This window comes from Gossypium raimondii, chromosome 2, assembly GCF_025698545.1.
Source record: "Gossypium raimondii isolate GPD5lz chromosome 2, ASM2569854v1, whole genome shotgun sequence".
Lineage (NCBI taxonomy): Eukaryota > Viridiplantae > Streptophyta > Magnoliopsida > Malvales > Malvaceae > Gossypium > Gossypium raimondii.
This window is the reverse complement of record NC_068566.1, coordinates 41,044,865-41,060,666: the sequence shown is the minus strand read 5'-3', so window position 1 is coordinate 41,060,666 and position 15,802 is coordinate 41,044,865. Positions and strand designations below refer to the sequence as shown.

General features: G+C 35.3%; 1 protein-coding gene across 1 annotated transcript; it reads left to right on the top strand.

The window, feature by feature from the left end:
- The first annotated feature begins 343 nt into the window (after positions 1-343).
- LOC105788811 (scarecrow-like protein 33) lies at positions 344-3,249 on the top strand. Its single transcript, XM_012615859.2, has one exon. The coding sequence runs from the start codon at positions 641-643 to the stop codon at positions 2,948-2,950; it is 2,310 nt and encodes a 769-aa protein (XP_012471313.1). The 5' UTR covers positions 344-640; the 3' UTR covers positions 2,951-3,249.
- Positions 3,250-15,802: the final 12,553 nt, after the last annotated feature.

Below are 15,802 nucleotides of genomic sequence, written 5' to 3'. Positions count from 1 at the left end.
TGAAGTTTGAGTTCCTAAGAATTACTGGTTTTAAGACACAAGCCGTGTTCCGCACATAAAGCTCTGCTGTCCCACCTTGTTGACTCGTGGTCTGAGAGTAAACAGTCGCAACAACGTCCATTGGATGACACCAAATTAGAAGCCAATTCCCAATAAAGAGGCCACCAATGTCAGCTTCATGCCTGGACCGTGCGGTGACATTGCCACTTGCGTCCTAGTATTTTTCACATAAATGCATTTTATTTATCTTACAAATAAAAAAGTTGCTTTGTCTTTTTATGCCGGGGAACTTTCAAGATAAAGACACTTTCTTCAAAACAATAAATAAATAAAAAGCTACCTCCTTTATTGCAGCTCCTCTCTAGATCCGAGGTTTTTCTTCTCTGTTTTCACTCTGGAATGAACTAAGTTTTTTTTCCTTTTGTGTTGGAATTTTAGTTGGTTTTTGTTTTCTTTTTTACAAGGTTTCTTGTTGTAAGCTTCTTTGTGTTAGTTTATGGGGAAAGATCTGATTTTTTATTGTTAGTCTCCAAATTTTGATAGGTTTCTCTATATGGGTTTTTTTTTCCAAGGCTGGGTTCTTCATAGAAATTAGAGAGAAAACCCTGTTTTGTTGTGGTTGTAAGTTTGGCCTGTAATTATGGATTCTCATCTCACTGGATTCCCTCACACAGTTAATGGTTTCAAGATTAATGATGGGTATCTTTTGCCTAATCCAAACGTATACCCAAAATTTGAAATTTCTGATGGGGTTGGATCAAATGACCAATCTTTAGATTTCAGCTCTCTAGGTGTCCCATTTTTACCTTCTTTAGGTTTGGGTGATTCTAGCTTTGCTTCAATTTTGAGCATGGGTAGCATGGGTAAAGAGGGAGATACTTTTTCTCCGACCGATGACACTGATGTCTCGGACACCGTTCTTAAGTACATAAGTCAGGTGCTTTTGGAAGAGGACATGGAAGAGAAGCCCTGCATGTTCCATGACTCCTTGGCTCTGCAAGCTGCAGAGAAGTCTCTTTATGAAGTTCTTGGTGAAAGCTATCCTCCTCGAGATCAAGCTCCTGTTTGTGTCGATCCAAGTGTTGAGAGCCCGGATAACTGTTCTTTTGGTACTTCCAGTGATCATAGCATTCATAGTGGTTCTAGTTCCTGTACTAGCTATTCGATTGAGTCTCAGTGGAATGGTGATTTTAGCGAAAACAACAACAGACCGTCTTTGTTACAAACAAGCATTCCTGAAAACTTTGTTTTTCAGTCTACTGTGGATCCGGGTTCACGGTTTTCATCTCATTCTCAAAATGGTAGTGCTAATAATGGGAATGGATTCAGGGGATCTCCTGCGAGTGAGTTTTTGGTTCCAAATTATTTTAGTCAAAGTGAATTGGCATTGCACTTCAAGAGGGGGTTTGAAGAAGCTAGTAAGTTCCTACCAAAAGGTAATCAACTGAATGTCGGTTTCAAGAGCAATGCATTGACTTCAGAGTTGAAGCAGAAGGCTTCAAACACGGTAGTTAAAGTGGAGAGTGACAGGAAGGAGTACTCACCACCTCGTTTGATCAGAAAGAAGAGTCATGAGCGAGAAGATGAAGATTTAGAAGAGAGGAATAACAAACAGTCGGCAGTTTTGGGGGACGAGAGTGAGCTATCAGACATGTTCGATAAGGTGTTGATTTGTGCTGGGAGAAGAGGGCAGTCTTCCTCTTCCACTGCTGATGAGACTTTGCCGAATGGACCGAGCAAGACGCTGCTGCCGAATGAGCAAACAAATGGATCCAATAGTGGGAAGGCGCGTGGCAAGAAACAGGGTAAGAAGAAAGTAGTGGATTTGAGGACTCTCCTGATCTTATGCGCGCAAGCTATCACTTCCAATGACAATGTGACTGCTAAGGAACTGATAAAGCAGATTAGGCAGCATTCTTCGCCCTATGGTGACGGGTCTCAGAGATTAGCTCATTACTTTGTTGATGCCCTTGAAGCACGCTTAGCTGGCACTGGAACTCAAATTTATACCTCTCTGATTGCTAAAAGAACGTCAGCCGCTGATATGTTGAAAGCTTACCAAGTTTATATTTCAGTCTGCCCATTCGTGAAGGTGCCTATTATTTTTGCAAACAACTACATTTCGAAGGCAGCAGAGAAAGCAACAAAGCTCCATATCATAGACTTTGGTATTTTTTATGGTTTTCATTGGCCTGCTTTAATTCACCGCCTCGCAAACAGACCTGGTGGTCCTCCAAAGTTACGCATTACGGGAATAGAGTTTCCCCAACCTGGCTTCAGGCCTGCTGAAGCTGTGCAGGAGACAGGGCGTCGATTGGTAAAGTATTGTGAACGTTACAATGTTCCGTTTGAGTACCATGCTATAGCTCAGAAATGGGAGACTATCCGAACTGAGGACCTCAAGATTAATTCTGATGAAGTTATTGCTGTCAATTGTCTCTGTCGATTTAGGAACCTACTTGATGAGACAGTAGTGTTAAATAGTCCGAGGGATACTGTTCTGAACTTGATTCGGAAGATAAACCCAGATGTTTTTGTTCATAGTGTTGTTAATGGATCCTACAATGCCCCCTTTTTTGTCACAAGATTCCGGGAGGCACTCTTTCATTTTTCTGCACTGTTTGATATGTGTGAGACAAATGTCTCTCATGAAGATAACATGAGGTCGATGCTTGAACAGAAGTTTTATGGGCGGGAAATTATGAATATCATAGCATGTGAAGGCACAGAAAGAGTAGAGAGACCTGAATCATATAAACAGTGGCAGGTTCGTAACATGAGGGCTGGGTTTGTGCAGCTTCCGTTAAACCCTGAACTTATGAAGAGAGTGAAAGAGAGGGTGAAGGCACGCTACCACAGTGATTTTATGGTTGACGTGGATGGCCGGTGGATGTTGCAGGGATGGAAGGGTCGAATCATCTATGCATCTTCTGCTTGGATACCTGCATAAGATAATAACTACTAGCAGAGGGCCAACTAATGGAGGTCTGTCCACTTTAGAGACAGCTTACTGCCATCATCATTATGCCGGGAAGTGACATCGAGCTCTCAGGACTACGTACATGGGCTCTTTGGCGCCTTTGACCTATTGTTGTACCCTAATGTAGTTAGTATAACTCCAAAGATGAAGATGATACAGTACTATAATTTATTTATAATCCATGGCCAGGGTTCTTACAGCATAGAAATGGTGGCAGTGGCTGTTCCTGCTAGCTTCTTTTTTTTTAAATAAAAAAATTCATGTCACAATTTCTGCTAGAATTAAACTATAAGCAAAGTAGAATCAACTAGACACATGGTTGAAGAGATGAGAGGATTTGGTCTCTCGGTTTGAGACATAAGCAAATGCAATCGAGTAAAATGAATGGGATTAATGGAACTGGTATGAATAATTTAAGCAGTGGGGATAGTGTTCAATGTATGAGGCAGAAATAAGGGTCATTGGCATATATTTTAATGCAAAGAAAGTTTCTCTTGAAAGTTAAAAAGAGGATCTAGCTGTGAAGAGGAAAGGGTAACTAGAAAGCCGGGTTCATGGTTTTCTTTCAGGCAATATACAAACGTACACATACAAATAGGTTGATGTGGTTTAATGGGAATCAAAGCATTATGGTGACGATTAAAGTTGTATACAAAAGGTAGCATCAGATTCATTGTTGATCCTACCAATATCAAGAAGAAAAAGCAAGCATTTTAGGTTAAGTTAATTGAAGTATATATATATATATATGTACACACACAAATAGGTGGTGATGTAACCCTAGGCCTTAGAACAATCAAAGTTTTAGTGGGATCTTTTTACTAAATGGTATAAAGGAATCTAATATATATATATATATATATATATATATATATATATATATAAGAGTAATGGTAGGACACAAAAAGGAACTTACAATTTATTGGCATAGTTCTCTGCTTGCCATTTGTCATAGTAAAAGATGACACATGTAATGGAAATCCTTTACCAATTTGCTAAATGTATTTAACTTAGAATTTGCTGAACATAATAAATGATCAATATGAAATATTTTCAACAGTGTATACACAAAATTGACAAGTAGGCTTAGGTGGCATAGTTTAAATGTTTAAAATATATATAAATTGGCATAAATATTGGTGCTTTAATATACAAATAAAAATAAAAACAATATTTTGTTCCTCAAAATGTTTGAATATTATATACATATTATGACAACAAATATATATATATATATATAACAATCCCTTTAAATTACCTTAATTTTTTGTATATTAGAAATTAGTGAAAAGTAAAGAAATAATTTTAAATGCATTAAATTAATTTTTTATTTTTATTTAGTGACAGGATTAGACTAAATTTTTGAAACTTTTGAATTAATTGCAAATATATGCAAGTAATATCAAATATAACTTCACATATTTGATAATTTAAAATAAAAAATTAAGAGAAATTCGAATAAAAATAATTTAAGGATATTCAGTACTTTTTAAACTTGTTTTGAATAATTTCACATTATTCACCTTATAAATAGTGAACTTACATATGGTTTACAAACAATTTTATTTTATTTTATTCTTTACCTTACAAAACTTTTTAAAATAAATTAAAAATTGATCCAAATTTATCATAATATAAACTGTAGGGGGAAAACTCAGTCAAGTCACGAACACAAATTTTTTACGTGGAAAAACCTCTTTGAATATGATAAAAAATCACGGGTAAATATAATTTCACTAAAACGACAATAATGAATAGTACAAAAGATGGAGATAGAACTAAACCCAAAACCAAAAATCAGAACCCTTAAAATGTAAACACAAAATTTTCTAAAAGCTTGTAAAAGCTAATACCTAAATGTATAATATATTATATTTCTAGAGTGGAAAATGCCTATTTATAAGCTAAATTCATAAGTCAAATAATATTAAAACAACTGACACTAATCAATCAACTAAAAACAGAGTTTAACTAGGAGAAGAAAAGTCGAAAAATACGAGCATAACTCCACATAAACTATCAAGATTTAGAAATTAAACTTTTATTTTATTTTATTTTATTTTATTTTATTTTATACTTTTTCAATCATAGTATTTCTAAAATTTTATAAATTTTGCAACAAATTTTAATAAATAAATGTAATACATTTTAATTGATATATGTAATTAAATCTGTACATGGTAGAAGATAAAAAAAAACTAGTTAATATGATACATGAAAAACATGATTATTTAACAATAAATTGTAGTTGTTTTTTGAAAGATGTGCTTGTTGTATCTAAATTATAGAGTTTAAATAATTGAATTGATAAATGTTAATTCTTTTATTGACTTTGTTCATATAAAGAAATAATCATTTTCTAATATATGATAGTGGATGATGATGGGTTATGCACTAAAAGATGATTAGTGATTAATGCACTAAAAAGATGATTAGTGATTAATTAAGTTAATAAACTAAGGTTAATGAAGTCCTAATTACACTATATATACTAAAGTTAGTAGGAAAGCTTGAAAACCATTATATTTGATTTTAATGTAATTGAAAGAAAGAAACCTTTGGAAGCTAGTGTGCATTCGATCACAAATTAGTAAGTAAATCTTAGTTCTTTTCATGTAATTTTCTTGTTTTTGAGGTCATGAGAGCTTGATTTAGCTAGTCCATGTACCTATTTGCAAAATTGTTAAAGTTTTTGATAGTTTCCATTATTGATTTCTTAAAGAAATTGGTGTTAAATTGATAGATTTTAAGCTTAGATTATGAAAATGACTAAAATGTAATGTTTAATTGATAGTTTTGTACATAGGGACTAAAGTGAATAAAATGAAAATTTGACGTGAAATTTTGGTATAAATAGATAATATAGGGTCCCTAAGGGATGGAATTGAAATCGGTTTTCAAATCAAGGCTCAAAATTGAAAGCTATAGTTATTTCAGTTTCAGATACTAAATTGAATAAAATGTAAGATTTTAGGGATATCAAAATTGAGATTTCATAGGGTCATACATGTCATAGTATAATGCATATATGTTTAATATTGATGGATTAAATGGAATAATTGAATAGATTAAGAATTGGATCAAACTAGAGGTAATCGAGGAAAAGCCAAATTTGTTGATTAGTCCTTGAAGATGAACTTGTTTGCTATTTTGACAAGGTAAGTGCATATGGTATTATAACTTGGTTTGTATGAATTTGAATTATATATATGTATGCTTGATGGTAAATTAAATCGGTGACTATCTTCGTGATCATAGTGGCGGCACTAAATCTTTTGACATAATCGCGGAGGGACTCATCCACCCCTTGACGAATGGTCATCAAATAAGTTGGAGACTATTGGAGCATTTTGTTGGACAAAAAATGACTCATGAATTTTCCAAATAATTGCTTGAAAGAGTAAGCAGAGCCTCGAGGCAACGATAGGTACCGCTGTCGAGCTGTTTGTAAGAAGGTCATAGAGAAGGCTTTACATTTAACTTCATCGGATGCTCTTAGTATGTTCATATGATTATTTTATAGGGATAAATGGTACTTGATCCATAATAGAAAAACTTTGGAAACTTCAAGGATGCCAAGATATGATCATCGAGGACCTTCGAAGCTAACAATTCGTTGGAGTAATTCCAAACATATTCATTTGTTTTTGCTCTATTTACTTCTTGCATTAGCTTTGCACTGAAGACTTTGAGCTATTCTTCTACATAAATGTTGTTTTTGTTGCCCTAAAAATGTTGGGATACCGTTGGGAGGTTAGCATTGTTCCTATTGAGGTCATTCAAATTATTATGCTCAAGTTCTCCATGGAGTGCGAGCTGAGCTTCATCTTTTTTACAATCCGGGTTTTCTCACCTAGGAGCCTCTCGTGTAGCTCTCAGCTCAATAATAAGCTCCTCATTTTGAGTGTTCCTTTGATCGAGAAGGTGTTGTTGTTCTTCATGTTCTTTAAAGCGACATTATTGCTAGGAAAATTGCTCTTTCAGGTGTCACAACTTTTCCTAATTTTCTGAGACATGAGGTTGAAAACTTAACGCATGTTAGTAAAAACCCTATTCCAAAGGAGTAAGGGTCACAATTGGTGGAGCAAGCGTGGTTGTGAGACAAGTTATGGCCCCTTGCAAACAATAAGTTATCTGGTCCAAGAGTCCAAGAAAGGACACACCAGGTTGCGGTTGAGGCACCGCGATAACTGGTGGAGTTAGAGGAGTTGAGGAAATGGTTCCTGTTGGTGCAATAGGAGTGACAAGATTGGAAACTAGAGGATCCTTCGGAGCTTTTATCAATTGTTCTAGGGTGGGGAGAATGATACATACTATAGAAGGGTTCTTGCGGTGTGAAAGGAGAAAGAGTTTAGTTAGAGTTCAAACCAATGGGAGTTCTTCAAGTAGGTGAAATAGGGGTGATGAGTGGAGTAGAGGAGTTGATCTGGTTGGCGGGGTTGTTGGTCTGGTTGGTTTGGTTATGTAACACTCCTAACCCGTATCCGTCACCGAAACAATGTTACGAAGCATTACCGGAATATACAGATCAAGTAAACATACATTTCATTTTATACAATATTCATGTCGAAAATCAAACATAAAGTCCCTTATATGAACCCTTGAGGTCCAAAATATGCATTAGAAACAAGTCGGGACTAAACCGGGTACTCAGAGAATTTTTTGCGAAATCTCAAAATATTTTTTAGGTGCAGGGGTCACATGCCTGTATGGTCAGGCCGTGCGACACGCCCGTGTCTCAGACCGTGTAATTCTCTGACTTAGGGCACACTGCCAATCCACACGCCCATGTGCTAGGCCGAGTTTGGGTGCAAAGGTCACATGGCCAATCCATATGCCAGTGTGCCAGGCCGTGTAATCAATTCTGAGCATTTTGTTTTGACATTTAAAGATGCAGGGGACACACGGCCAGATCACATGCTTATGTGCTAGGCCGAGTGTCATACATGGCTGAGACACACGCCCATGTCTCTGCCTGTATGGACAAAATAGACTATTTTCCAAGCCACATTTTTCACCCATTTTGTCTTCCTCCTACACAAATACTTTAACATATTCACAAACCATTTTAAAACAATTAATTCAAGTCAAAATCGAGTCTCACGCATGACATATCATCACATACAACCAACGTGCTCTTAAGCACCTCAGATGACACTTTACCATCATGTAACCAAATATACAAACTTACTTAGCGTATCAAATTCACTTATATGCATATTTTACCAAATATGCTAAAATTAACCATCAATATGCCAACATGCTTTCTATCAATCAACCATTTAAGCACACACCAAACATGTTATAGCCTCATTTACATATCAATACATGTTCATCACAAGCCATTCCAATGGCTAGTTATAACCAAAACATTTTCATGCCAACATTGGCTAATTAACCTATACATGTTATTATAACCATGATTGATTTACCATATATACCAAAATGAGCCAATGGATAGTGTAATTGATCTCCACCAAGCTTCCAATCCAACGAGCTTCTGAATTACTATAGAACAAGGGAAAATAAAACAAAGTAAGCATGAAATGCCTAGTAAGTTCGTATAACATGGTAATTAACTTACCACTCATTTAAATTCATGATAAACATGCAAGACACATTCAATCTATTTGATCACGAGCCCTGACACATATCCTCATCACCCTTGTTAGTCATATATTTCATATAAATATTAAGAAACATGTATGGGCTTAACAATAATTATATTTTTATGTACATATACTTTCCACATCATGAATTCATATAACATATACAAATCATATCCATGTATTTCAAGTACATTTCATAATAATTGCTTCAAGTTTAGAATAATTTCATATCAAGATTTTGCCCATTAAATCAATTAAAATATCGATGGAAACACGGGAAGTACACTCGAGGTGTACAAATCTATAATCATAGATGAACATATTCATCAAACAAATATCATGTTCATATATCATCATCTCGCATTTCCATATATCATGTATCATCATTTTCATGTATTTCAGGCAGATACGTATAATAATTCATTTCATGTTAATATTTTTTCATGTTAGGATTTTGCCTGTTGAATCATTGAAAAAATCGATGGATACACAAGTAGTACACTCGAAGTGTACAAATTAGAATTTCGTCAATTCATATTCAGGAGTGCTCATTAAAGCACATAATCGGGAAACCCTCTTTCGAGCCATATAACAGGAAGCTCACAAAGAGCCTATCGGGAAGCTTATCCGAGATATATAAATAGAGAAGCTCATAAGAGCCATAATAAGTAAGTTCATAAAGAACCATATCGGGAAGCTCACGAAGAGCCATATAACGGGAGCTCCGGATAGCCATACATCGGGAAGTTCAAGCGAACACTATCGGGAAGCTCACAAAGAGCCAATTTAACAGGAAGCTCACAAAGAGCCAATTTAACAGGAAGCTCACGAAGAGCCTATAATCGGGATGCTCATAAGAGCTAAGGTGTGTCCACAACAAATATAGGATCACAACTAATACGAGAAATCTTGTATCCATCGACTTTCATCTATTCAAACGGGACTTGACATTTTTCGGGCATTGTTAGATAGGTGATCATTTCATATATTTATGACATTTATACAATTCACATAAACACATTCAATTCAAGCATATAAATATACACAATTTAGTTACACGAACTTACCTCGACAAATATTCGTGTACATAAAATCTACTAATCCGACATTTTCTCTTTTCCTCGTTCTAACTCCGAATTTGGTCTATCCAGATCTATACAAGTAAATTTAACATCAATTTAATACAATTCATACTCATATCTTAGAAAAAATTACTGTTTTGCCCTTAAACTTTTAATAAATGACGATTTTGTCTCTATGCTTGGAAAATAAAATTCATGCAATTTAATCCTTATTCCAAGCCTAGTCAAAGTTTACAAGTAAAATTTTCAGCCCATTTATTTCATAAAATTCAAAATTGTTTCATAGATTTCACATCTTTACAATTTAGTCCCTAAATCTCAATTTCATCAAAATTCACTTCGCAAAAGTTGTTTATCTTTCAATAGCCTTTCATTTTCTACCATAAAACTTCATAATTCAACTATAATCATCCATGGAAAAACCCTATGACTTTGATATCTTTACAAATTAATCCCCGAGATAGCTAAATTAAGCTATTACGATCTCAGAAATATAAAAATCATTAGAAACGAGACAAGAAAACATACCTAATTGATCAAAGTAAGATTGCTTGAGCTACTTTCTTTTAGCTAGGGTTTCCATAGAAATAATTTGGGAAAGATGATGAAAAAGATGATATTTTTATTATTTAATTAATTATCATCTTTTATTTTTTTCACTTTCCAATTTCATCATTTTCTTTATTTTATTTTTCATGGATGAATCATCATCCTTAACCACTAAGAATTTTTAATGGTCTATTTGCCATATAAGGACCTCCACTTTAAAGTTCTATAACGACTTAATCCTTTTAGCTATTAGAACTCAACTTTTTCACTTTGTGCAAATTGGTCCTTTATCAAATTAAACATGCAATCTGTAGAATTTCTTTACGAAATTTTCATACAACATTATTATCGTACTGTAGATCATAAAATAATATTAAAATAAATTTCCCTTCTGGAATCAGATTTGTGGTCCCAAAATCACTGTTCCGATTTTACCGAAAACTGGCTGCTACAAGTTAGTAGGGTTACCACTTTGAGATTGTGAAGCCATTTTTTCCAAGTTCACCACACCAATTATTGATACAACAAGAAGAGAATGTGAAGGAGAGTGGTGGTTGCTATGGTGGCCGGTTCACCCAGTTGGGGCGGTAAGCTGAAGGTTATAAAAAGTGAAAATAAGGAGAGTAGGAAGGCTGAGGGCTAAATGTGAGTTAATAGAGTGTCGGCTTGGCATCTTGGAGAGTTGACCCTTTCTTCCCCGTTCTTGGAGGTATTTATAGGTAGGGGTTCCATGTAAGGTCATATTAACGCATTGGACTTGCCATTAAATCATCATTATTGCACGTGATTAAATGCTAAAGTTACATATTTTATGTAACTTAAATTGGTTAATTTATGAGAATGCACCACTAATTTTACCATATTTATTGAATTTTGTGTAGGAATGTAATTTGGGGCTAAATAGAAGAAAAAGGAAACAATTGGGCTAGATTGAAGAAAGAAGCGAAAAAGGAGGGCCAAAGCAGAATTTTTCCAAGATTAATTAGCTGAAATTTTTGACTTAGTGGGAGATTATTTTGGGATTTATTTTATTATGGGATATTTTTCCTTAATTTTCTATGACTAGTTGGCTCCTAATTTAGTAAATCCACTAGTATAAATAGAGCTTGTATTGTTCATTTATTCATCAATAACAAATATTAAGCTTTTATCTATCAATTCTCTCTTTTCTCACGTAGCCTTTGTTGTTTCTTTAGTTTGTTTTCCTTCAATTTATTAGTTCTAGTAGCCTACCATCCATTTCACCTTTATTTTCAACTTTTCACAAATTTATTTATTGTCTTTAGTTTCTTTAACTTTCAATTCCTAAAACTTCCAGCTTGTTACTACTTACCATTTACAACTCAATTTTCAAATTCCCTTTTTCAACCACCCCACTTTAATATATATATTTTTTCCACCCCCCATACTCAATCACATCACCCATCTTTTCACCCTTTCTACCTTATTTAATTTATCAAATACCAACATGCCCTAAACCTTAGCCAACTAAACCCATTTTCAGCTTTAGGCCGAAATTAGCCTCGTCAAAACCCGTGAGTTACGAACTCGAGCCATTTAACTCCTAAAATTCCAGTACTTATTACTTCTCCGGATTAAGAGTATGATTTTGTCAACTCATAAAATCAGATCAACACTAAGTCAAAAAAGACGTCGTTTGATTTAGTGTGGTTAGACGTACAATTGGAATTCCGAAAGGAACGTTTCTAATCGGTTTTCTGTGAACACATTGGCATGCCAAGTGGAGATTGTTGTTTGGTTCCGTCAAGGGAAGTAGTAACCGGATTTAAATGTCCCACGCGGTTGAGGGCATTGGTTCGAGCTAGGCTCTTCTAGAACTCAAAGCTGCCGGAGTTCTAAATCACGAATGTTTCGTGGTTGTTCGATCGGTAAGAATTAGCTATTGGATGTTCCATAACTAATTTACACAAGGAAGAGTTGGTGTCCGAGGCGTCCTTGATAGCTATAACTAGCTTATTGGAAAAGAGGAGTTCATCCAATTTCGAGGATCGGTTCAAAGACGAGGAAAATTCGTGCCTAAAGCTGAGCTCATTCTAATTAATTTTTCTTAATATTTATTTCACGTTTTTTATTATTCTGTTTTCAACTTTTTCTTTTGACGTTATTTTTCTATTAATTTCAGGTTTTCTAATTTTTATCCCTCCGAACGTCTTGGGCACGACAGCTGCCCCGACATAAATCTGGTCAAGCGAGCAACAATTTACAGTAAACCAGTCTCTGAGGGATCGACCCTACTCCCTATACTGCATAATTTGCAATTTAAGGCGTAGGTTTATATTGGTGGATTCGACACCCATCAGAACGTGTGGGGTGGTTGTCTTCGATCGGATAAAGACGTTTGTGGTGGGACATATTTCATCATTTTTTTCTAACTTGATTATATGGAGCAGTTGAGCCCACATGATATTTGGTGACCAATAACTTCACGTTCCCAATGAAGACTCTAAGACCTGGACAACGAATGACATGCATTGTCCGAATTGTCATCCTGAAAGGGAAAACTCGTAGGTGACCTCCCGATTCATTGGTGGCAAACTTAGCATTTGGGTGTCTTTCTAACTTGCCACGTGTCTTGACGCGAATGAGGGTATAACCATCTGTCACTTTGATCAAAAGAGACTTTAAGTGCTTATTGCTTCTCCCAAGCTTCGATTTATTTACTTGAGAAAATAAATATGAAACTATTTTACTACATAAATGCATTTATTTATTAGTAAAATAAAGGGTAAACTATCTCGTTAGTCACTCTAAATAGTGGTCGTTCCTATTTCGGTCATCCTATTTTTTTTTTTAATTTGATCACTCAAAAAAATTGATCCCTCCACCATTAAACGGTAACGAAAATATTAATGATGCATTCTCACGTATAGTTTTAGGGTGTCCAAAATAGGAACAACCCCTAGTTAGAGTGACTAACAGCCATTTGCCCTAATTTTAGAGTGACTAACGCTGAATTACATAGTCAACATTCTATTACCATTTAATAGTGGAGTGAAAAAATTGATCAATTTTTAGTTTTGGGTGACCAAATTAACAAAACAAAAAAAATGGAGTGAGTAAAATAGGAACGACTCTTATGCTAACGAGGTAATTGATTAAATGCTAAAGTTACATATTTTGTGTAATTAAATTGGTTAATTTATGAGAATGCACCACTAATTTTGCCATATTTATTGAATTTTGTGCAGGAATGCAATTTGGGGCTAAATAAAAGAAAAAGGAAACAATTGGGCTAGATTGAAGAAAGAAGCAAAGAAGGATGGCCAAAGAAGAATTTTTCCAAGATTAATTAGCTGAAATTGTTGACTTAGTGGGAGATTATTTTGGGATATTTTTTATATTATGGAATATTTTTCTTGATTTTCTATACTAGTTGGCTCTTAATTTAGCAAGGCCACTAGTATAAATAGAGGCTACATTGTTTATTTTAATCATCAATCAATTCATCAATTCAAAAATCAAGCTTTCAATTAAGTCTTTCATTAAGTGTTTTTCTTTCTTCAAGTATTTTTCATCTAGTTCTTTTATCAAGTTTTTAATTACCAAGTTTTTTATCAAGTTTTGCAGCAAGTTCCTTTTAAAGTTTTTCATCAAGTCTTTTCATAAAATTTTCCATCAAATTTTTAATCATTTCGTTTTTAAATTAAGCTTTTATCTCTTGCAATTCAATCTTTTCTTTCTTTTTTTTGTCAGCAATTAATTTCCAACCTTGCGTCACCTTCACCACTCACTTTCATTTTTTTTCATTTATTCAATCTTATTTAATTATTCCAATACCAACATGCCCCAAACCTTAGCCAACTAAACCCATTTTCAGCTTTAGGTCGAAATTAGCCTCGTCAAAACCCGTGAGTTACGAACCCGAGCCATTTAACTCCTAAAATTTCAATACTTATTACTTCTCTGGATTAAGAGTATGATTTTGTCAACTCACAAAGTCAGATCAACACTAAGTCAAAAAAGACGTCGTTTGATTTAGTGTGATTGGACGTATAGTTGGAATTCTGAAAGGAACGTTTCTAATCGGTTTTCTGTGAACACATTGGCGTGCCAAGTAGAGATTGCTATTTGGTTCCGTCAAGGGAAGTAGTAACCGGATTTAAATGTCCCACGCGGTTGAGGGCATTGGTTCAAGCTAGGCTCTTCTAGAACGCAAGGCTGCTGGAGTTCTAAATCACGAACGTTTCGTGGTTGTTCGATCGGTAAGGATTAGTTATTGGGCGTTCCATAAATAATTTACACAAGGAAGAGTTGGTGTCCGAGGCGTCCTTGGTAGCTATAACTAGCTTATTGGAAAAGAGGAGTTCATCTAATTTCAAGGATCGGTTCAAAGACGAGAAAATTTTGTGCCTAAAGCTGAGCTTATTCTAATTAATTTTTCTTCATATTTATTTCACTGTTTTTATTATCCTGTTTTCAACTTTCACTTTTTACGTTATTTTTCTGTTTATTTCAGGACTTCAAATTTTATGTCCCCGAATTTCTTGGGCACGATAGCTGCCCCGACATAAATCTGGTCAAGAGAGCAACAATTTACAGTAAACCAGTCTCTGAGGGATCGACCCTACTCCCTATACTGCATAATTTGCAATTTAAGGCGTAGGTTTATATTGGTGGATTCGACACCCATCAGTTTTGGCGTCGTTGCCGGGGACTGGCAACATTTACAAATTGTTTAGATTATCTTTATGAGCAGATCTTCATCCGAAGATCTCGAATACGACCCAAAGATCAAAAAATCAGTACGAGCACGACGTTCTTAAACGTGTAGAAGCAATTCAACGTGGAAAACAAGTCGAAGTGGTTGAACCTGAGACCAAACCACTTTGTGAAACAAAAGAGGCAGGAGACAACCTCGGTGAACAAGAAAGGATGGCGAACCAAACCATTCGTCAACTAGCCGCTGCTCCCAACGAGCAAACACCGTTATGCATCAACTATCCAGTCAGAGAAACCCCGTTCGAGTTGAAGTCATGCCTGATTCACCTTTTGCTTACTTTTCGAGGCTTGAAGAATGAGAATTCACATACCCACTTGAGAGAATTCTACATGGTCTGCTCAAGCATGAAATCACAGGGAGTAACCGAATATGAAATTAAACTTCGGGCCTTTCCATTTTCTTTCATTGATACAGCAAGAGAATGGTTATTTTACTTACCCCCTGGTTCTATTACAACGTTGGATGACTTATCTCGTGTTTTTCTTGACAGATTTTTCCTAGCATCGCGAGCAGTTGAACTTAGGAGAGACATAGTGGGAATTCGACAAATGGAGAGTGAATCCTATTGGGAGCGATACAAAAAACTGTGTGCAAGTTGTCCTCAACACGGTTTGACCGAGTAATCACTTCTTCAGTATTTCTACGAGGGTTTGCTCCCTATGGAAATGAAAATGATTGACGCTGCTAGTGGAGGGGCGCTTGTCAATATGACTCCTCAAAGGGCAAGAGAACTGATATCCACCATGGCAGCAAATTCTCAACAATATCGGCCAAATTCAGAACCCACAAGACGGGTTAATGGGGTAAACGTTTCATCCTTAGAAGATAAATTGGATAAGCT

Coding starts and splice junctions, on each gene's coding strand:
- LOC105788811 (XM_012615859.2), top strand. CDS start 641: ATGGATTCTCATCTCACTGGATTCCCTCACACAGTTAATGGTTTCAAG.